Here is a 23958-nt window from a genome sequence, read left to right as displayed (position 1 = left end):
TGGGAGGCTTGGGTTTTCCCTGCAGCTCAGGTTTGGGACTAGTGTACACACACCAACTAAAAAATGACCTGAAAGCTTGCAGTCCGAGTGTGGAGCTTGGTGTGCGGACGGCGGCAGCGACCCGGGTCTGCGGAGCTCCCTGGAGTCCCGGACAGCCTGTCGGTGAGGCAGACCAGCCGTGAGGCCCCGGGGAGCAGGACAGACTTCTACCCCTGGGCCTGAGCCTCAAAGTTCTCTAACAGTTTGCAGAAATAATTGCAGAAGGAAATGTACCTTGTGCGAAGGAGCAGCTAGAGGAGTCGTGGGGGTTAGCATGAAGACCTGGATGACACACGCTTGTGCACAGGTTGTCCACACGGCAGTGTCCGCCTTCGAGCCGGCCACGGCACACGCCGCCAAGCTGCGAAAAGCACGGACGCAGCATGCAGCCTCACCCAGGGGCTCCCAAGTGCACATCGAAACCACTGATTCCTCAGCTCTGACCTGCAGACCTCCTGCCAGGGGGCCCCCCGGCAGCCCACTGTTAGGATTCTGCAGAGTGGCTAGTCCTGAGATCTGTTGCTCCCGTACACCTTCCTGATTTTAGAGAGGATAAGAACTTTTCTAAGGGCCCACCAATGAGGGCCCAGCTGAGACTAGTTCCCAACCAGGCAGGGCAGACAATGGACGAGATCCCCACCACCACCACCACCACGAACCTCCCTCTTCAAGTTAGACCCTGCAGTACAGGCAGCACAGAAGGGTCCCTCCACACGAATAAGTTTCTTATGTCATGCTTCTCACTGAAGAGTAGAAATTTCATAAAGGCAGTGGCTCTCCTCTTTATGCAGCGAATGGCACAGAAGACTATGTGTTTATTATAAGCTTACTACAAAAGGAAAAGTCCTTTGCCTATTTTAGGGCTTCAGTGGAAAACCTAGTTAAAATACCAAAAAAAAAAAAAAAAAGGATTAGAGAAAAATTCTGGTCAGGCAGTGAAAATCAATAGAGACTTGTCAGCTCAATCTTTAAAACCAATCGCAGGTACAGAACCGGAGGAAAGAAATGACAGGTCCAATGACTAGCAGTCCCCAGGTCAGACCCCAACTCAAATACGCAGGTCCAAACACAAAACCACTGTTCAAGTGACAACCCTTTATTATTCAACTTACGTAATAGTCTAAAAATCAGTTAGTGTCAATGGGTGAAAAACTAGGCTAAAATAGCAAAAAATGCAGTTTCACTTGGCAAAGGCCCAAACAGTATGTCGAGAAACTTAGCAGAAGGTGAGACCCCGCTCCAGGAGCGTGGCAGTTACCGCCTCCCGCGGCCACCAGCCTGAGCGCCTCATCCGGGGCCTGTCAGCAGCACCGAGGGAGACCCCCCCCCACCCTCTGATCTGCCAGCTCATGTTTAAACATTGACCGTGAATTCTTCAATGAAAAAGTCAAATATTAGTTCTCTCTCACAAGCAATAAAATCACAAAATCAGCTAAGATTTGAAATTTAGGGTAAGCTAGTACAATTTCCTGCTTTTAATGTGTATGTATTTTAGATCCGACAATCTTCTTCACATATAGTCAGGATATAGAAGAATTTCAAATTTCAAATTAAAAAAAGCCGTTAATTCATGCATTTTATGACTTCAGGTCATTCTTCAACTGTTTAGACTTCAGAGCTGCTAATGACACTAAATTCAATGCCGTGTTGGTGGAGTCTGTCAATCAACTTTGTTCTGGAGAAGGCTGCTCCAGGGGTGAAGACCCCGCCCCTGTAAGATGAGAACAAGGTCAAACTGTGTGCAAGGCAAGCTCTAGCCCTCTCCTCCGGGGCTGTGATTCGCTGGACTAGCCATCGAGCCATGCAGATCAGAGAACTCATGAAAACCCTCATTCCATCATGGGCTAGTTTGGGTTCCATTCTTAAGATCAGCCAAATGAGCAAAGGAGCTACAGGCCAGGAAGAAACCAGCACCCAGCAGACCCATCTAGAAGGTCTCAGCTCCCAGCGCAACTGTCTCCATGTACTGCCCGGTATTCGAGGGGGACACTGAGGGTCATCAACCTCAGGGACTGCTGCTGTCAGTAAAGGCAGTCCTCAGACTCAGGACAATAAAAAAGGCCCTGAGTGAAACAAATTTAGGCAGTAAATTATTACGAAAGCGTAAGTAAGACTTAAACTGGATGAAAAAGAAGTTTCTTTAAATCTAATGACTAACGTATAAAATGCTAAGTATTTTCAAAGGGTATACAGTTGACTCGAACAACATGGGTTTGAACTGCATGGCTCCACTTATATGTGATTTTTTTACAGTACTATAAATGTATTTTCTCTTACGATTTTCCTAGCAGTTTTTCCCCTAGCTTACTTTATTGTAAGAATATGGTACACAATATATGTGTCAACAGTAAGCAATTAAATTTTGGGGGGAGTTAAATGTTACACGTGGGGTTTTGACTACGCAGGGGGTCAGCTGTAGAATTATTTGGAAAAATTTAATTAGGCTTCACTTTATACCATTTTTATGTTACTTAATACTGTTTCAGGTCATGTCTACATTTATTTGTTTCCAAGCCCGCAGGCCCAGGACTCATCTGGAAGCTAGCAACTTCTACGTAACAGCTAAATGCCCCAGTAACAGAGTCCACCTGACAAGCCTCTCGCCAAGGTGCCGGGCATCAGCACACACTCGGTATCGGGACTTCCCACTGCCGGCTGGGTGTCCTCAGCGCCGACGAGGGGCTCCTGGTAACACTAGGTAACAACAGGGGCCTTTTCTGAGCGGCTGACTCCGGCATGCGCTATTTTTACAAGGAATGAAAGTCAGCCTACCTAAGTCTCCTCCTCACAATTTTAATTTACCTCTATCTTTGGATCAAAGGTACTACTGTAAACGCTTATGTGCAGACCCAATGTCTGAAAACTGAATCAAAATAAGCTAAAATAGAACACAGATGAAAACGACATCTTCGAATTAGAAGAAAACCAGACTCACGTCTTAGGAAGATCAGAGATATCCTTTAGAAGGGTCATGGCCGCCTGGACCATGGCTATGGGGGTAGCCACATAGCCAGCCTCTGCAGAAGAAAGGCGATCAAGGAGAACTATTAATGAAGTGTGCATTCGACAACACCCACAAATCAAATGGTCGATTTGCTATCTCACTCTACGTATATAGAATTTTCTCAATAAATACTCTGTTCATTTAAAACTAATAATATTCATATAGTACTTACTACGTTAGGATCTGTTAGTAGGTGCTTTAATTTTATTAATCTCACTTAATTCTCCTAGCAATGACATGAAGTTAGTCCTATTTTTTAAACCCCATTTTACAGAGGAGGACACTGAGGCACAGACTCAAAGTCAGGCAGCGGCTGAGCCGGGAGCACCCGGGAGCTGCCGTGGGTCCGCGGCTCGTGCCCAGCTGAAGCCAAGGATCCTCGTTCCTTGTTTCTCTATTAACACACCAGGCTTCATGTAAAAAAAAAAAAAAAAAAATTCAATTTCTTTAAGAAAAACAACTGAGTAACTTTAAAAGAAGCCTAACTTTAAGAAGAGGTAGCTTTAAAAGAAGTCTACAAGCACGTAGAACTTCAGTGTTTACGATTCTGTCAAATAATAAAAATATGGTGAAGTTATCTTAAAAAGCCTGGTGGGAGGGGCACCTGGGTGGCTCAGATGGTGAAGCCTTTGCCTGTGGCTCTTTATCTCCAGGTCCTAGGATTGAGCCCCCAAAATCCGGCTCCCAGCTCAGCGGGGAGTCTGCTTCTCCCTCTGTCTCTGCCCCTCCCCCGCTTCTGCTCTGTCTCGCTCTCAAATGAATAAATAAAATCTTACCAAAAAAAACCAATAAACCCTGGTGGGAATTTGAAAAGAAGGCAAGATACAAAGAGATCTTTGGCTTGACTGAAACTGTAAAACTGATGCCCTCTGATCTATCAGTAGTGATGGTAATTAAACTGGTAATTATACTAGAATTCACAAGAACGATTGACTGTCTCTGTAGAATTCTGTAAAATTTACACCAAAAGTTCTTGAACTTTTTTGGGTGACAGATCCTTTCAACCATCCATCAAAAGCTTTTACCTTCTCCAGAAAAATGCACATGGCCACATACATTTTACAAACAATGTCCGCGTGTTCACAGACCCCAAAGAAACCTTGGCCCACAGCTATGATTTATGCTATAACTTCACTGCTTTAAAGTGACCCTTGAGTATGAGAAAATAAATATCAGGGGCGCCTGGGTAGCGCAGTCGTTAAGCGTCTGCCTTCGGCTCAGGGCGTGATCCCGGCGTTATGGGATCGAGCCCCACATCAGGCTCCTCCGCTGGAAGCCTGCTTCTTCCTCTCCCACTCCCCCTGCTTGTGTTCCCTCTCTCGCTGGCTGTCTCTGTCAAATAAATAAATAAAATCTTAAAAAAAAAAAAAAGAAATATCAACCAGCCCCTTTTCTTATTAATATTAAAATATGCCACTCAGAATTACTAAATCATCCTAAAAAACAAAACCAGGGGGAGGGATATGCTGAGAAAATTAGATTATAACAATTTCAATCCTTCCTTTCACAGAATAATTTATATTATTCAATAATTTGTGCAAATTTATTTCTAAAACAATGAAGCTTTAAGAAAAAAATCCTCATAATACTGCTTTATACCTTAAGGCAATGTAAAACTCCCCAGCATTAAGTCATATGTGAAATACCTGGTCCTTTCACCTGAGTACAAATTCTCATATTTGGTTTGTTCTTCTCGGGACTAACGCCTTGACTGTATCCTTGACCAAAGAACGTCATTGTAAACGATGAGGCATCAATCTGAGAAGGAAGTAAGGAAAAGGCGTACTTCATAAACATGTCATTTCCTCCCTGAACGTGGTGAAAGCTACTACTCTACTTCATATGAGACATTCTCAGTAGATGAAAACATCGATTTTCTGCCAGAACACCCTATCACCCTTTAAGCGTAGGGCAAAAATCCATCCTTGGACGATGCGCGTTTGGACGCCTGGTGTGGTGCTGGGGGAGGGAGGTGGCGAGGAAGACGGACGCAGTAAGGACGGGTCTTCGCCTGGGGACTCCACACAGCACCTTGAAGACAGCAGTTTCAGAGGAAAAGCTGGAGGGACTTTTTATTTAGGGATGGTGGTGGCGGTAGAACCGGGTATCTGGCTTCGGATCTCTGTTTGAGGAGACAAGACCAAACTAGCCAACAGGTAGTGGACACAGGCCAGACAGACTTGCTCCACTTGGAGATGTAAACACCTGAACCAAAACACTAACTTTCAGAAGACTTATCCAAGCATCTGTCACAATCACTAAACCAATTTTTATTACGGAGACATCACTAAGATATGGTTCCTGTCTTCTCTGGAGCCGAGTTTAGCGGGGGGTACACAGATATGTGTACGCGTACATATACACACATACGGATCTAACAGCAATGTGGGACGTGGATTAAAAGATGCCAGACCAGTTCAAAGGAGGTGCTAGTAAACCTGTTGGGGAGGATGGCACGCACGCACGCACGCACACACACGCGCTCTCTCTCTCTAATGGAAGTGAACAACACAGAAAAGCGGGGTGGGCGTTGCGGAAAGGCAAGAAGGGCTGCAGCATCACGGTGGAGCAGGAATGGGGTGGCGCTCATGTGTTAAAGGCACAGACAGGGCAGACACACACGCTAGCACTTGTCCCCGCTCCGCCTGCCTCAGGCACACGGGCTAGCTCAGCATAACCCTCCCCGGCTGGGCACATATTCAGACTTAGAACAAATCTCTCTTTTTTTTTAAGATTTTATTTATTTATTTGAGCAAGAGAGTAAGTGAGAGAGAGAGATCATGAGCAAGGGGAGAGGCAGAGGCAGAGGGAGAAGCAGGTGCCCTGCCGAGCTGGGAGGCTGATGCGGAACTCGATCCCAGGACCCTGAGATTGGGACCTGAGCCGAAGGCAGACGCCACCCAGGTGCCCCAGAACAGTTTTCAACATGGTCTCCAGGTTGCTGCTGCCAATTAATCACAGTTGGCATGAAAACTGAAGCCTATCTGCCACCCAGGACTAGGTCATGAAGGCCCGGGCTCCCTGGAGATGAATTTCCAGCCAGTGGACCTCTCGGGGTGTGAGTCGGCATCACCCAAGCCGGACTCGGAACCCGCCCACCTCCACATCAGGGACCACAACCTTGGCAGCACACGAACTTCACTGGTTTTTTAAAAAAGCCCAGTGTTCAGGCTACATTCCAGACCAAGCACACTCGATCTCTGGTCATCCGTTCTAGGCTCTTTGTCAGCGCTGAGAACCACAGCTCTGTACGTCCAGGTCCTACTCCACACCCTGCATCAGAACATCTAGACGCAGGGTTGGGCGCGTATGGGGCAAAGCGCCCCGGGGCGGTCTGATACACAAAGTCCCAGGGAAGAATCACTACCCATGCAGAACGTCAGGGAACCAGGTTACTGAAGATGATGACCAGGTCGGATCTGTCTTCCGCCATGGACAGCGGTGCGAATCACATATCTGATAAAGGATTACTATCCATATATGGAGAATTCCTAAAACTCAACAACAAAAACACAAACAACCTATTCAAAACTGGGCAAAGGACTTGAACATTCTCTAGAGAAGACCTACGAACGGCCAATAAGCACATGACAAGATGCCCCACACCACGAGTCACCGAGAAGCGTGGATCACAACCACAACGAGATACCACCTCACACCTGTGAGGATAACTACTCTGAAAAAAACCAAAAAACAGGGTGCGCCCAGCTGGCTCTGCTGGTGAAGCATGTGACTCTTGATGTCAGCATCGTGGGTTTGAGCCCCACCCTGGGTAAAGAGATTACTAAAAAAAAAAAAGCTTTGAAAAAAGGCCCCGGGAAACAAGTGTTGGCCAGGACACGGAGCAATGGGCACACTTGTGCACTGCCGGTGGGAACGTCACACGGCGTGGGGCCGGGCAAGAGTCTGGTGGCTCCTCAAAAAATTACTACTAGAATCCCCAACGGACCAGCAACTGCATTTCAGGGTACTCACCCCAAAAACTTGAAAGGAGGGTGCTGAAGGTGTATTTGCACACACGTGTTCACAGCAGCACTATTCAAAATAGCCCACAGGTGGAAGAAGTAACCCAGGTGTCCATGGATGGACAGATGGAAATGGCGGACGTGTGCATGGGGTGTGTGTGTGTGTGTCTATGTGTCCAGGGGGGTGTCTGTGAGTGGTGTGTGTGTGTGTGTGTGTGTGTGTATGAAAAGGAACTACTCTTCAGCCTTAAACAGGCATGAAGTGTGACACCTGCTACAACACGGAGGAACCTTGAGGACATCATGCTCAGTGACATAAGCCAGTCACAGAAGGACAAGGACTGTCCGAGGGGACACATTCACAGAGAGAGAGGGGCGAACGACAGTGGCCAGGGGCAGGGGGAAGAGGGGACAGAGTTTCAGTTTTGTGAGAGGGAAGAGTTCTGGCGATGGATGGTGGGGACGGTTACACAATAATACAAATGTGCTGCAGACCAACGTGGATCTGCAAAAAAATGAATGTTTTACGTAACAATATAGTACTGATACCACCAAACACTTAAAAACGGTTACGATGGTAAATTTCATGTTATGTGCGTTTTACCACAATTGTGGGAAGAGAGCGAAATGTAAAGGAGAGGGGTACGAGCCTCAGCTAAGGTGGGTAGGATGGGTTTGGAGAAAAACCTAGAATGATGCCTACATTTGTGACTGGCAGATGACAGTGCCACCAACTGAGATGGGAAGCAAAGGACGAGGAGTGTTTGGGGGAAAGTTCAGATCCTGACGTGTTCAATTTCAAGTACCCGAGGGACGTCCAGGTCAAGATGTCCAGGAAAACAGGTGGACAGGTGATCGGCAGATCTAAGCGGATCTGCTGAGAACACTGCCGAGATGGCTCGGGGACCCTCAGAAGTGCGGAGACAGCAGAGGAGGAGAGGAACAGAGTGGACACTTGGAAGAGTGATGGTCTCCGAAGCCAAGGGAGCGAGTATCGCAAGAAGGACAATAATGTCAGAGATAACAGACTGAATAAGGACTCAAACAGCATTCAAAGCACTTAGCAGTATCAAGACCAACATTGACTCCAGCGAGGGGAAAACAGGGTGAAGGAGGGTTGAGGACTCCTTTCTGGGTTGCCACGTGCACAGGCTGAGGAGAGGCGGGAGGAGAATGGCAGGAGAGGCCACGAGGAAGTCAGCAGTAAAGGTGAAGGCTCAGGCCGGTGTGGTCCTCGGGCCCACCGCTTTCTAGCCACATGAGCTTGGGCAGGGAACACCTGCTCTGACGACTTCCTCAGCTGGAAGAAGTGGCCCATACCTTTACGCACGTGGTCACGGGGGGGACTAAATGCGACGTACGGCACTTAGCTCTGCGCCTGCCACACACGAAGTGCTTGCTTTTTAAAGAGCACAGGTGGGGGCTCTGTCTGGCACAGAATCCTTCCCTGAGAGGAGCAGAGAAGGGGGAGAGGAGAGCAGCGGCTGCGGGTCGGAGAGCAGGACTCCGTGGGGTGCACAACGCACGTCCTCAACTTCATCAGCAAAGCAGGACTGAAACTGCAGGAGGCGGAGATCGTGAGGACAGCCCGTGAGGGCAGACGGAGGACAGATCGCTAATTAAAAGCGACAGGACCGGCCAATGGTGCTCCGGCGCCAGCAGAGGGGAAGCAGGCATTCGCCTCAGGCCCGCGCTCGCGGTCGGTGGGGGGCCTCCCCGGCGGGGCTCAGAGCCGGTGACGCAGCTCACGGCCTGACTCGGGGTCTGTGACCCACGTGGCGGGAGGAGGCCCTGGTGTGTGTGGAAGAGGACGGGGACGGGAAGCGCTGGGAAGGAGGAGGTATGGAGGAGAAGGATGAAGACTAGGCGTTTCTGAGATCTCTGTGAAGTAAAGAGAATAAAATTTTGGAGCTGGATGACTGGGCCCTCACCCCCGCTTGGCTATTTACTCGCCGTAGAACCTCGGGAAAGTGACTGACCTCTGTGCCTCGGCCTCCTCACTGGCAAAGTGGAGAGAATGCCTACCGCAAGGGTGTTTGAAAAGACTAAGTCTTACCTCATTTACGTAAAGAACATAAAAGCAACCCCTGAAACACAGCGAGGGCTCCATGGAGTCTTACCTGTTCTAGTAAATGCACTGAGGAGAGGTAAAAACAAAATAAAGAAAATTATCATTTTAAAGAGCTGTATACAAAAGAAAGGGTTACCTGTTTTTGTGTTGGTCCTTGTTTTGAAAAATAACCAAAGGAGAAGAGCCATGGGAACTGAAGGAAAAAACAAACCAAAAAACCCTCAGTGATATTTTTTAACTCACAGAAAATACTTCTAAAGACCTAATTTCATGAAAAATACCACTTACTTTTATGAGAAGCTGCCTTCCAATGCCAAACTTCACAAAGAATAAAAGGAAAAGTCCCGCAAACATCAGCTTAATAACAGAGGTGATGCCCCCCACCGTCACATAAGCGGCGTACTGGACCTAGATGAGGACGTAAAGTCAGAATGTTACTCCCTACTTCTGGAGACGAAGTAATACAAGAACGTCAGCAGCTTACAACTTACTCTGTGGTCATAAATAGTGAGCAAAGCAGTTTCCACTTTATGAACGTGTCATGTTCTAAAAGCTTGTTCAGAAACCGGACACTGGGAGCCTACTTTTTAAAGAAATTGTTGCAAATGGTAATTAGCTTCCTCGACATGAACACAAAAGTCCCCATGATCCATACATAAAAGGTCCACAAGAATGTACCTAAATTCAGTAATTATACAGTATAAGAGCTTCTACTTACAACCTCTTCTGTGAGAAAATAATATTTTAAATTGAGATATTGTTTCCTCTCCCCTCCCCCCCGCGGCATGCTTTAGCTTTGGTCCTGTTTTCTTTTTTTTCTTTCATTTTTAAAATTTAAATTCAATTAATTAACTATTATCAGTTTCAGAGGTAGAGAGGTCAGTGATTCACCAGTTGCAGTGCTCACCACATCACATGCCCTCCTTAATGCCCATCACCCAGTGACCCCATCCCCCACCCTCTCCTCCAGCAACCCTCAGTTTGTTTCCTATGATTAAGTCTCTTATAGTTTGTCTCCCTCTCTGATTTTGTCTTGTTTTATTTTTTCCCTCTCTTCCCCTATGGTCCTGTTATGTTTCTTAAGTTCCACACATCGGTGAGATCATATGATAATTGTCTTTCTCTGATTGACTTATTTCACTTAGCATAATAGCCTCTAGTTCCCCCCACGTCATTGCAAATGGCAAGATTTCATTCTTTTTTGATGGCTGAGTAGTATTCCATTGTATATATGGACCACATCTTTATCCATTCATCTGTCGAAGGACATCCAGGCTCTTTCCATAGTTTGTCTATTGTGGACCTGGCTGCTATGAACACTGGGGTGCAGGTGCCCCTTCAGATCACCACATTTGTATCTTTGGGGTAAATACCTACTGGTGCAACTGCTGGGTTGTAGGGTAGCTCTATTTTCAACTTTTTGAGGAACACAGTTTCCTCTTCAAGTCTCAGGAGCAGGAACAATTACTTCCCGCACCAAAGGGAATAAGATGTTACTCTAGAGGTCAGAGGTCGCAAGGAGAGAAGAACCCAGGCATCTCCACAAGCAAGAGTATGCTAGCAGCTAAAACTCTCAAGAGGGTTGTTGGGTGTTTAGGACAGCAGCATTCCCTGGACTAAATCAGCTGCTCCTCTTTTTCATTAACAAGGTATGCAGCTGGCCAGATCTGAATTCTGGGGCAGGCTCTCTCCACCCCCATAAAATGCAAAATGCTCTATACTACCGAAGCCCACACTTCCAGGAACCGAACCCTGCAATACTTAGTCTGCTTTTTTTTCTTTTCCTTTGGAAACATGAAAATCCCACATCAAACAGGCAGGATGCTCTTCATTAAAAGTTAAGTCGTGCACACTTACAGGTGATTGCTCTAAATTCTCGAGCAGGTAACGCTGAGTCCGCCTCACCACAGACACATCGGCCCCCAAGAAGGGAATGGAGTAGCTATTCAGTTCTCTGCAGTACGAAACCGGCCACCTGCAAGACGGACCCACAGACCCAAGAACACGCTGCATGTTCTCCACTTACAGTTAACTCAGCAACTTTCTGAATAAAAACCATAGCTTTTCTGGAGGCAGTAATGACAACAAAGATGTCAGACCTGCTCGCAGTTAACATTTCTCTCGGTATCTGTCCTGTGTCCTCTACACCCACAGCAAACACGCGACAAGTGGGACAGAGCAGTATTCCTCATACCAAGGGCACCTAACAAACACGTCTCACCCCATCAGTCTCCCCGGACAGCACGCTCGCGTCAACAGCCAAACCCCAGCGCGAGTTTAGAGTTCTCATGTAAGTAAGTTTCCACATCAAAGTGCTATTACTAATCTACATAGGCTTATCACACTTTAAAATGGTGGTTTTACAGCACAAAATTAAACTGATGTTTGATTTTGATGATAACAGTAAAAAGGCACAAAATTCATTTTCTCCCAGAGTCCAAATATATTATTATATATGAAGTACTTAAGCTTAGGATAATGTATTAATTATAGTTTACTTAGCTAGGAAAACAATCCTGAATTCACTACAAAACAGCCTCAGGCTTTGCTAAGCGGCGTACTTTATTAATAACCACACCAACAGCAATATATTTAGACTCGATATACTAAAGAACAGATTTGGGGGCACCTGGGTGGCTCAGTCACTTGGGCATCTGCCTTTGGCTCAGGTCATGATCTCAGGGTCCTTGGATCGAGCCCCGCGTCAGGCTCTCTGCTCAGCGGGGAGCCTGCTTCTCCCTCTCTTCTCTCTGTCCCTCCCCCTGCTTGTGCTCTCTCACTCTCAAATAAATAAATAAAATCATAAAAAAAAAAAGAGAGTGAGAGAATAGATTTTAAGTTAATATACCTTCTTTTCAATTTTGAACCAACAATTGGGACAGGTTTCAGATTTGACTCATTTCGCAGTTTTTTCAAATGACTCTGATCTCCAAAACCATGAACTGCAGACTTCCAGGTACCATCGTGAATGCACAATCCCTAGTAAAAATTCAAAAGGTACAGAAACACGTCTTAAGGGATAATTACTAAAATGTAAAACCAAGAAATCTGTAATTGTTTACAGAGAACACTTCACCTCTATTTGAGCAAGCCGTAATCCCTTATTTTACAAAGTTGACATGAATTTTCAGGCAGAACTAACACTCGTTAGCTTGATCATATTTGATATTTATAACCACATATGCTCTTTCTTCTTCTTTCCTACCATCATTTATGCTCCTTTTAACAGATTTTCACCTCTGCATTTTCACTCAACTAACTGACCATATTCCTTCAAAATCAGCCTTTCGAATTCCTATCCCTATGCCGATTCCTCAGAATTTCAAGATGTGTTCCTGAGCACATTTACACACACGTATACAACGTACACACCTATCCCGGCCCCGGCGTACTCGATGCCCCACCACCCCTGATGCCCCTTCTCTAGCCCCAAGTTATATAAATACCTTCCACATAAGTCTTGTTAAAATACTTTTTTAAAATTTTAAGGCTCACTGACGTGATTTATATTTTAATTTCTTTCCCTACTTCTTCAGTTTCTTTCTGGAACAGTAGCCAGCATAGAATCCTTGCTTGATCTTGCCCAGGCTCATTTGTTCCCTTGTTTCTTATCCTTCCCCAGTGCTTTCCATTCCTGCAACATAATTACACGCTCCACAACCCCCACCTCCAGCGCCCACTAGACGGGACTGGCAGAAAGGAAGACGCAGGCAAGGCTAGACCCTTGGGCCTCAGTGTCTTGGTGCCGACCCTTCTTTACCTAACTTCTAGGGGGCCTTTTAATCCTCTGTCACATGAATATCTTACACTTCATTTATACGTCTGACGGTACATACTGTATTAAATCCTGCCTTACATGTGGTTTACCTTGTTTGAACGAACAAAGTTATTTAGAAATATCCAAAAACCGATTTTGTCACAAGATTTTGAAAGAGGAGTATCAGTAAAGCTGATGTGAAGACATTGTTGCTTGTTAATAAGCAGACTAAGAGAAACAAAAAAACCATCAGAAGATTCAGGTGTTCAGATCAGCGATTTGATGACACTGGAAGGCAGACAGACACCACACTTCACTTCCATTCTGATTAGTATCTTCTCTTACGTTAACACAAACAGAGCTAGAAGTCTGAGGAGTTTCTCTGGGAAACTACTCTCAATCTGGGCCCAGGCAATGCGACCTATTTGCAAACATAAAGATTCCCAGGGACACCTCACTGGCTCTGTTGGTGGAGCACGTGACTCTTGATCTCGGGTGTAGAGATTGCTTAAAAATAAAATCTTTAAATAAAAATAAAAAAATAAAAGATTTCCAAATACCAGGAGAAAACACATTTTTGAAAACCTAAGAATATCTTCTTATACAAATAAGCCATTAAAAAGGCACAAATCGCATTCCATTTTTGAAAGCTATTTACCTTATTGAAAAACATGAAGTACACAAAACATAAATATACAATTTAATGAAATTATGAAACAAACAACCCTGCAGAGAGAGAGAGAGAAAGGACTCAAACAAGATCACAAAAGAAAGAGGAGAAATAACAACCAACACCACAGAAATACAAACAATCGTAAGAGAATATTATGAAAAACTTGGGTGCGCCTGGATGGCTCAATCGGTTCAGCGTCTGCCTTCGGCTCAGGTCATGATCTCAGGGTCCTGGGATCGAATCCTGTGTCGGGCTCTCTGCTCAGCAGGGAGTCTGATTTTCCCTCTGCCTTTGCCCCTCCCCTTGCTTGTACTCTCTCTCTCTCTCTTTGACAAATTTTTTTTAAAAAGAACATTATGAAAAACTATATGCCAACAAATTTGACAAGCTAGATGAAATGGATAAATTCTTAGAAACATATAACCTACCAAAACTGAAGCAGGAAGAAACAGAGAATTTGAACAGACTGATTATCAGCCATTAAACTGATCAGTAATCAAAAAACTCCCAACGAACAGAAATCCAGGACCAGACGGCTTCACAGGTGAAACCTACCAAACACCTATTCTTCTCAAACTATTGCAAAAACTGGAAAAGAAAGAAAAACTTCCAAATTCATCTGAGGCCAGCATTACCTGGATACCAAAGCCAGATAAAGACACTACACACACGAAAACAGAACTACAGGCCAATATGTCTGATGAACATAGATGCAAAAGCCCTCAACAAAATACTAGCAAACTGAATCCAACACTACATTAGAAAGTCTTTGCCCACAATCAAGTGGGATTTATCCCTGGGCTGCAAGGGTAGTTCGGTATTCACAAATCAATCCCGATACATCGTATCAACGAGAGAAAGGGTAAAACCATACGATCATCTCAACAGATGCGGAGAAAGCACTTGATAAGGAACAACACTCACTCATGATAGAAACCCTCAACAAAGTATGTTTAGAGGGAACATACCTCAACATAATTAAGACCATCTATGAAAAACCCACAGCTAACATCATCCATAATGGGGAAAAACCGAGAGCTCCTCCCCGAAGATCGGGAACAAGACAAAGATGTCCACTCTCCTCAGTTTTATTCAATATAGTACTGGAAGTCCTAATAAAAAGCATCCCACTGGTAAGGAAAAAGTAAAACATTTATTATTTGCACGCGACATGATACACTATATAGGAAACCTGAAAGACTCCACCAAAAAAACTGCTGGAACTGATAAAAGAATTCAGTTAAGGGGTGGCTGGCTGGCTCAGTCAGGTAAGCAGCGGCTCTTGATTTCAGCTCAGGTCATGATCTCAGGGTCCTGGGATCGAGCCTCATGTGGGGCTCTGTGCTCAGAGCAGAGTCGGCTTGAGGATTTTCTCTCCCTCTGCCCCTCCCCCTGCTATCTCCCTCTCCCTCGAATTAAAAAAAATATATATTCGGTTAAAGTCTCAGGATCCAAAATCAGTTGTATAGAAATCTGTTGCATTTCTATACACCAGTATGAAGCAGCAGAAAGAGAAATCAAGGAATCGATCCTATTTATAATTACACCAAAAATAATAAAATACCTAGGAATAAACTTAACCAAAGAGGTTAAAGACCTGTACTCTGAAAACTATAAAACGCCGAGGAAAGAAACGGAAGATGACACAAAGAAATGGAAAGACATTTCATGCTCATGGGCTCAAAGAATGTCTCTACTATCCAAAGCAATCTACAGATCTAATACAATCCCAATTAAAATACCAACAGCACTTTTCACAGAACTGGAACAAACAATCCTAAAATTTGTATGAAGTCTCTGGGGCACCTGGGCTCAGTCGGTTAAGCATCTAACTCTCAGTTTTGGCTCAGGTCATGATCTCAGGGTCGTGGGATTGAGCCTGGTGTTGGGCTTCATGCTGAGCATGGAGTCTGCTGGAGATTCTCTCTCTCTCCCACTCTGTTCCTCCCTGCTCAAGCTCTCTCTCAAAAAAACTTAAAATTACAATTAAAATAAAAAAATAAAACTTGTACGGAATCTCAAAAGACCCTGAATAGCCAAAGCATCTTGAAAAAGAAAAACAAAACCAGAGATATCACAATTCCATACTTCAAGTCATATAACAAAGCTATAGTAATCAAAACAGTATGGTACTGGCACAAAAAACAGACACAGATCAGCAGAACAGAATAGAAAACTCAGAAATAAACCCACAATTATATGGTCAATGAATCTTTGACAAAGCAGGAAAGTGTCTCTTCAACAATGGTGTTGGGAAAACCGAACAGCTACATGCAAAAGAATGAAACTGGACCACTGTCTTACACCATACACAAAAATAAACTCAGAATGGATGAAAGACCTAACTGTGAGACCTGAAACCATAAAACTAGAAGAGAACACAGGGAGGAATATCTCTGACATTGGCTGTAGCAACATTTTTCTAGATTTTATGCCTCCCAAGGAAAGGGAAATAAAAGCAAAAATAAACCACTGGGACTTCATCAAAATAAAAAGCTTCTGCACAGTGAAGGAAACAATCAACAAAACTAAAATACAACCTACTGAATGGGAGAAGATATTTGCCAATGACATATACGATAAGGGGTTAGTAGCCAAAATATACAAAAAAACCGACACAACTCAACACCCAAAAAACAAATAATGCAATTAAAAAATGGGCAGAAGACATGAACAGACATTTCTCCAAAGAAGACATACAGATAGCCAATAGACAACTCATAAAAAGATGCTCATGATCAGGAAAATGCAAATAAAAACTACAATGAGATATAATTTCACACCTGGCAGAATGGCCAAAATCAACAACACAAGAAACAACAGGTGTTGGCAAGGATGTGGAGAAACGGGAACCCTCGCGCTCTGTTGGTGGGAATGCAAACTGGTACACAACTGTGGAAAACAGTGGCTTTTTTCCTCAAAAAGTTAAAAAAAGACTACCCTATGATCCAGCAATTGCACTATTGGGTATTTACCCAAAGAATACAAAAACACTAATTCAAAAGGATACATGCACCCCGATGTTTATTGCAGCATTATCTGCAATAGTCAAATTATGGAAGCAGCCCAAGTGTCCACTGACAGATGAACGGATAAATACACACAGACACACAGACACTGGAATATTATTCAGCCATAAAAAAGAATGAAATCTTGCCATCTGCAATGACATGGGTGGAGCTAGAGAGTATTACGCTAAGTGAAGTAAGTCCAAGAAAGACAAATAACATATGATTTCACTTGCAGGTGGAATTTAAGAAAGAAAACAAGCAAAGGAAAAAAGAGAGACACAAACTTTAGCCAGACTGACAAAAAGAGAGAAAGAAAGAAAGAAAGAAAGAAAGAAAGAAAGAAAGAAAGAAAGAAAGAAAGAGAGGGAGGAAGAGAAGGCACTCAAATTACTAAGATCAGGAATGAAAGAAGGAACATTACTACCAACCTTACAGAAACAAAAAGGAGATTAAGGGAATACAATGAACAACTGTATGCCAACAAATGAGACAACCTAGATGAAATGGACAAACTCCTAGAAAGACACTGTTACAGATTAACTGTGTCTCCCCGAATTCCTAGGCTGAAGTCCTAACTGCTAATAACTTGAAATGTGACCTTATTTGAAAATGGCATTGTAGACATAATTAGTTAGAGTGAGGTCATCCTGGAGTAGGTAAGCCCCTGTCCTTAACAGACAGGGGAAATGTGGACACAGGCATGCCCACATGGAGCATGCCATGTGACAATGGAGCAGAGATCAGAGCACAGCACCTACACACCTCGAATGCCCAAGACAGCCAGCAAACCACTAGAAGCCAGGAGAGAAACCCGGAGCAGATTCTCCCTCAAAGCCACTGAAGGAACCGAGCCTACCAACACCTTGATCTCCAACTTCTATCCTCCAGAACTGTGAGAATAATAAATTTCAGTTTTTTAAGCAATCCAGTTTGTGGTAGTTTGTTCTGACAGGCCTAGAAAACTAATGTAGATGCAAACTACCAAAACTGACTTAAGAGGAAATAGAAAATCTCAGCAAACCTGTAAGAAGTAAAGAGATTGAACTAATAATCAAAAAACTTCCCAGAAAGAAAAGCCGAGGAGATGATCTCATTGATGAATTCTACCAAACATTTAAAGAAGAACACCAATTCTTGGTAAACTCTTCCTAAAAGGCCAGTACTAATTACCCTGATACCAAAACCAGACAAAGACATCACCAGAAAACCACAGACCAATATTCCTTATGAATATAGATGCAAAAATCATCAACAAGATACTAGCAAACTAAATCCAGCAATATATAAAAGGATTACGCACTATGACCAAGTGGGATTTACCCCAGCAACGTAAGGTTGGTTCAACATATGCAAATCAATCTTAAGTAATACACTGTAAGAAGAGAATAAAAAACAAAAACCACATGATCATCTCAACAGATGCAGAAAAAACATTTGATAAAATATAACACCCTTCACGTTAAAAACACTCAACAAACTAGGAATAGAAGGAAATTTCCTCAACCTGATAAAGAGCATCTATAAAAACCCACAGCTAGACAAGGATGTCAGCTCTCGCCACTTTCTGCTCCCCATTGTACTGGAGGGTCTAGCCAAGGAAATCAGGTAAGAAAAAGAATTTTTTCAGCACTTTATGAAACTCATTTGCCTATAGATTTCTTTGGAATTTCCTACAGTCACAATTATATGATCTGCTGCAAACAGTTTTGTTTCTTCCTTTTTTTTTTTTTTTTTTAAGATTTTATTTATTTGAGAGAGAGAGCAAGAGAGAGCATGAGCGGGTAGGAGAAAGAGAAGCAGGCTCCCCACTGAGCGCTGACGTGGGGCTTGACTCCAGGATCCCAGGATCATGACCTGAGCCAAAGGCAGGTGCTTAACCGACTGAACCACCCAGGCGCCCCTTGTTTCTTCCTTTCTGACCTATATACAGTTTCTTTCTCTTCTCCTGCATTACTGATCTGGCTACGATCTGGCTGAAGTGATGGGCACCCAGATCTTATTCCTGAGCTCAGAGCAAAAGTTTTCAATGTTAAACACTGGGTATCATCTTTATTATAGCTTTTTTAAAAAAGATCATCTTCCCTTCTACTCCTGGCTTGTGGTAAGTTTTCATCATGAATAGATGGTACATTTTACCACACTTTTTCTCTATTTTCTGAGATGATCCTAAGACTGTCCTCCTTTAACCTGTTAGTGAGGCGGATTATAACAATTATATAATATCAAACCTCCCATTCCTCTCTAAAACTAACTTGGTCAAAATGTATTTTTCTTATGTATTACTGCTTTTAATTTGCTAATATTTTATTCAGGATGTTCACATCTACGTTCCTAGAACAAAAAACTGTACTGTACTTTTGCATTCTGCAATTGTTCTTGTAGAGTTTTAGAATTAAGATTAAGTTCATCTTGTCCACTCAAGTGAGCCAACAAACACTTACTGAGCTCCTACTATGTGACCAGCACTGTTCTGGGTGCTTGGTGACTTAAAAAGACAAAGATCCTTCTTTTTGTGGTGTTCGAATTCCAGAGAGGGGGGCAAACTCAATAAAAAACACAATACGTAGGCTTCAGAGGGTGAGAAGTACTACAGAAAGAAAGGAGAAGAGTAGATACGATGAACTGAAAATGATGGGCAAGGGAATTACGTTTGCAATTTTAAATGGGACTTGATCAGGAAAGTGACATTTGAGAAAAGACCTGAAGGAGATGAGGGTGTCAGTCACGCAAACATCTCTGAGAAGTATTTCCAGGAGGAGCGGACAAAAGGGGACAGACAGAAGTGTGCGGGCAGGTTCAAGGGGGCACAGAGGTCAGTGTAAATGAGGGAGAATGAACGGGGGTGACGTGTGGGAGGGGAGGCTGGACAGGGAACAGGGGCCACGTCCCTTATATTCTTGCATGCTACTGGAAGGACGCAATCCAAGGGAGGTCTGACAAGGACCATCCTGGCTCTGTGTTGAGCAGGGACACTATAGGGACAGGAGGTAGCGAGAATAAGGCGGTAGACAGAGAAGTGCTGACGAGTGACCAGATTCCGACATATCGTGAAGGCAGAATCAACAGGATTTCCTGACAGACAGGATTTCGGTTTCAGAGAAGAGAGAGAGCAAGGATCCCGCTGTTTGATCTGAACGTGGGGAAGGACGCCACTACCAACTGAGATGGATACGAATGACCTGAGGTTGGATCACATTTGGAAAGGAGAAACAGGAGGTCAGTGATGGACAAGACACAGTCTGAGAGATCTATCAAGTGTTCAAGTGGAGATGTCAAGTAGGTGACTGGATGTTTTAAATCTGGAGTTTAGAAAAAAGGTCTGGGTTAATGACATAAATTTAAAACACATTCCATCTTATGCAAATATACAGAGATTTTCATGTTATCTCTCCAGTGATTTCTGGTATAATTGCACTGTAGTCCAAAACACACTCTAGGATAGGGGATGGCAAACGATCTCTAAATGGTCCCATTCGTAGCTTTTACAGGCCACAGATGGCCTCTCCTACATAGTCTTCTTTGTATTTCTATTATAGCCCTTTAAAAATATAAAAATCATCCTTAGCTTGTGGGCATATAAAAAAGGCCATGGGCTGGGGCACCTGGGTGGATCAGTTGGTTAAGCATCCAGCTCTTGGTTTCAGCTCAGGTTGTGATCTTATGATCTCAGGGTTGTGAGATCGAGCCCCATGTCGGGCTCCACGTTCAGCATGGAGTCTGTTTGAGATTCTCTCTCCCTCTCCCTCTGCCCCTCCCACTCATGCTCGCTCGCTCTCTTTATCTCTCATAAATAAATCTTAAAAAAAAAAAAAAAAAAGGCTATGGGCTGACCTGCTTTAGGCCACAATAGCCACTATGTAAGCCACCACACACACACACGGAACATTTCCATCACTGCGGGAAGACTGACCGGAAAGATAGGACTATTCTACAGTGTATGATTTCAATCCTCTGAAAGTCCAGCATGTGGTCTATGGTACAATTTTGTGTGTAAAATAAAAAAGCTCCAGGGGAAAAGAAAGATAAGGAGGGACAGGAGAACAATTCAGTGACTAGGGATACACAGACTCTGTCCCATCCTTGTATAATTCGGGCTGTGGATCTCGCTTTAGGGGGAACGAGAGAGGGCGCTACACTCGTACGGATGCTTTGACTCTCTTGTCCTGAGTTAAGCCCCAACTCTAAGTTTGAATAATATTAATAAAAATAATACTTACTAACATTTACTGAGCAATTTGCTGGCTGCCAACCTGTGTTATGATTTAGAGTCACTGACTCAGTGACCATATGACGTCAATACTATTACCACCTCCTTTGATAGATGAAGGAAGAGAGGCACTGTGAGGACAGTGTAGTGACTTGCCCATGCTCACGTCACTGGGAAGTGGCAGAGCCCGAATTCAAGCCCAGGCAGTCCTGCTTCAAAATCCGGCTGGACTCAGTAAGCAGGGGCTCTTCTATCCCTCTAGTAAAGGGAAGACGCTGTCATTATGTCATCTCGTCTTTCCACCTGCATCTCCTGCTGCTCTTTCAAAAGCAGCTTCTTTTCTGCTCTACCAGTTTTCTCACGATCTCTCTGTTGTGACATCTGGGTTTTGTCGGTCCTGCAGCAATTCCCTGCGATCCTCCACCTCGTCTTCTGCGTATAAAACTCTTTCCTATCTGGAACATGTTCCATGTTGGACAGATGGGCCTGACTCTGTGGTCCCCCCTCCAGAGGCCTGTGACCCAGGCCTAGGCAATCGGACCATGCCGTTACACCAGGTCATACTGACGGGCTCAAGAATAGCCCAATGGCCCAATACTTGACTGATCTTTCCTATCATGTGATACATCAACTCTGCTAGCTGTTCCTGGGAAATGAGGAACTTTATGGACAATGTATCCCTGGGACTGCCAGCCCCTTCCCTGCCAGGCTGAGGGCCGCACAGAGGAACCTAGAAGATATGAAGTATCCACCTGCAGGATCAGGAAATTCCTTTTAGTGTTGCTGGTTTAAACCAGACAGAGCTGGGTTCTACTCATGCTCCCCAAAATTCAAGCATGTCTCTCATTCTTGCTTCTGCACCTTTGTTCAGGTGACTGTCTCTGATCTTCCAAATGCTATTTCCTTTTCAGGGCTAAACTCCACAAGGCCTCTAGGAGGCCTTCCCCAAGTACCCTGGCCCACTATCACTTCCCTTTCTTCAGATCTTCCAGTGGGTGTTCTCTGTAACCACAGATTTAGCGTGTTTTAGACAGCTCTTTGTGTTACCTGATCCCACAATCTGGACGACTAGAACCATTACTCTTACCCATACATGCTCCATACCATCCCGCAGCTACGTCCCGAGGATGCTACCCCCTTCCCCTCCCCCCCAGCTCCACGGCACCAACCTCTGAAACCCAGTCCATGCCCAGCTTCTCCAGACAGCTCCTACCTCTGGCCTCCCAGCTGGATTTACTCTCCATTCTCAGAATCCTCCAGTATTTCACCTGATCTCTTTAAAATCTCTCTCCTGCCAAGCTATGTTATTATCTCTTCCAGGACAGATCTGCACCTTCTTCGTTTCTGTGTCACACTCCCTTGCACTACTATATATATTTGTACCACCACAGAGGACTTGTTGAATGAATGGATTTTAGAGAGCCTCAAGTGTAGACCTAGAATAGGGTCAGACCCTGCTGGCGATAAAATTCTTATTGTAAACACGGGCCTCCAGGAATGTGGCCATCTCAGGTCTCATGTTCCCAAACAGGCTGGACATTCAGTGATGACATCGTCTATCCTTTATGGCCACGACAGCACCGGACTGTGAGGCCCCCAAGTGCACAGACTTGGACTAAGGTGAGGACCGAATTGGCTGACAGCATTTGTTACACAACAACAAGAGCTATTTTGGTGCTGGGATCATGGTAACTCGTTCTAATACAGTGAACCACGCAGCTGGTTTTAACAAAATTCTATTTTAAGTCTAAGTAATTCCCAGCAATCTACCATCTTTACTTTTTTAAATCAAACATAGTGACTTTCACACCCTAAAAATTACAAATATATATGAAATTTAATTCATCTAAATCCTTTTTGGAGGCATGCATCATTTCCAAGATGTTTTTACTGTTAACTTTAAAAAACAGCTGAGAAACAGAAAAACTAACCTCAGGTCCAGAATGTATAGTCAGGAAACTTTCCACAGCAGTCAGAGTGCCTACAAGAGCAGAACAGTAAAGTGAAATCAAATAAAATCTATGTAACTAAGACATGCAGTAATTAATTATTCCTATTTTTTAAAAGATTTTATTTATTTATTAGAGAGACAGCACGAGTCGGGGGGAGGGGCAGAGGGAGAAGCAGACTCCCCACTGAGCAGCGAGCCCAATGTGGGGCTCGATCCCAGGACCCCAAGATCATGACCTGAGCCGAAGGCAGACACTTAACCAACTGAGCCACCTAGGCGCCCCAAATTATTCCTATTTATTTAGGGACCACTTTTACCAAGCCTACAGCAGATATAGTCAGAAAATCTGTACTGCTGGGGCGCCTGGGTGGCACAGTGGTTAAGCGTCTGCCTTCGGCTCAGGGCGTGATCCCGGCGTTCTGGGATCGAGCCCCACATCAGGCTCCTCTGCTATGAGCCTGCTTCTTCCTCTCCCACTCCCCCTGCTTGTGTTCCCCTCTCTCGCTGGCTGTCTCTGTCAAATAAATAAATAAAATCTTAAAAAAAAAAAAAAAAAAAAGAAAATCTGTACTGGTAATAGGTTCATTATGTGACTGGAAACAGATTTACGAAGCAGCTGAAGCCAGGTAACTTGTCCGAAAGGGCAGTTTAGAATAAAGTCTAAGGGCTAGTACCGGCAAAATCTGTTCTAGTAGTATTCAAACTGACACTAAAGATCTCTTCCAACGAGGCAACGATTTAGTTCACTCATTCACTCTGGAAGGCCGTCAGCACACAGTTCTCAGAATTACATCTGTGGGATGAATTCTGTTTTCCGGTATGACTGCTTTCAAGAAGGCTTAGTAGTAGTGATTAATAATGAATGTGCAGAAAACATATCAAAATGGCCTCTGTGATGGCTTATAAAATACTTAAAATAAGGCTGTTAAAAGGAAATAAAAATATAATAAGTATAAAGAATAGAAAATCAAAGCCAGAAAAAGAGGGAGAAATCAACCATGTAACCACGAGGACTAATACACAGGCACACTGGTTAATTAGTCGTTGAGTTTCTCAAGAGCAGTAAAACAAAAGAAAAACCTAATGGACTAATTCTCAAAATCTGATAAAATGAAATATAGCAATTTCTTTTTTTTTTTTTTTAATTTAGTTGAGAGAGAGAGCAGGAGCACAGAGGGAGAAGGAGAAGCAGGCTCCCCGCTGAGCAGGAAGCCTGATGCAGAACTCGATCTCAGGACCCCGAGATCATGACCTGAGCTGGAGGCACACACTTAACCGAC

The 23958-nt window shown here is 44.1% G+C and overlaps 1 protein-coding gene across 2 annotated transcripts in view; it reads right to left on the bottom strand.

Moving 5' to 3' along the window:
- Positions 1-1114: 1114 nt before the first annotated feature.
- SCCPDH (saccharopine dehydrogenase (putative)) overlaps positions 1115-23958 on the bottom strand; it is a 35553-nt gene continuing 12709 nt past the window's right edge. Inside the window, exons 5-12 of one of the 2 annotated variants that reach the window (XM_040636095.1) lie at positions 22659-22708; positions 11928-12058; positions 10937-11054; positions 9368-9487; positions 9216-9272; positions 4690-4801; positions 2975-3056; positions 1115-1750 (exon numbers count right to left, since the gene is read on the bottom strand). In XM_040636095.1, coding sequence (XP_040492029.1) covers positions 1645-1750; positions 2975-3056; positions 4690-4801; positions 9216-9272; positions 9368-9487; positions 10937-11054; positions 11928-12058; positions 22659-22708 — 776 coding nt within the window. In that variant the 3' untranslated portion in view covers positions 1115-1644. The remainder of the gene's footprint in view (positions 1751-2974; positions 3057-4689; positions 4802-9215; positions 9273-9367; positions 9488-10936; positions 11055-11927; positions 12059-22658; positions 22709-23958) is intronic. The other variant, XM_040636096.1, reaches the window with a different exon arrangement.

Source organism: Ursus maritimus, unplaced genomic scaffold, assembly GCF_017311325.1.
Source record: "Ursus maritimus isolate PB19 unplaced genomic scaffold, ASM1731132v1 scaffold_2, whole genome shotgun sequence".
Classification (NCBI taxonomy): domain Eukaryota; kingdom Metazoa; phylum Chordata; class Mammalia; order Carnivora; family Ursidae; genus Ursus; species Ursus maritimus.
This window is presented reverse-complemented; position numbering and strand designations above follow the sequence as displayed.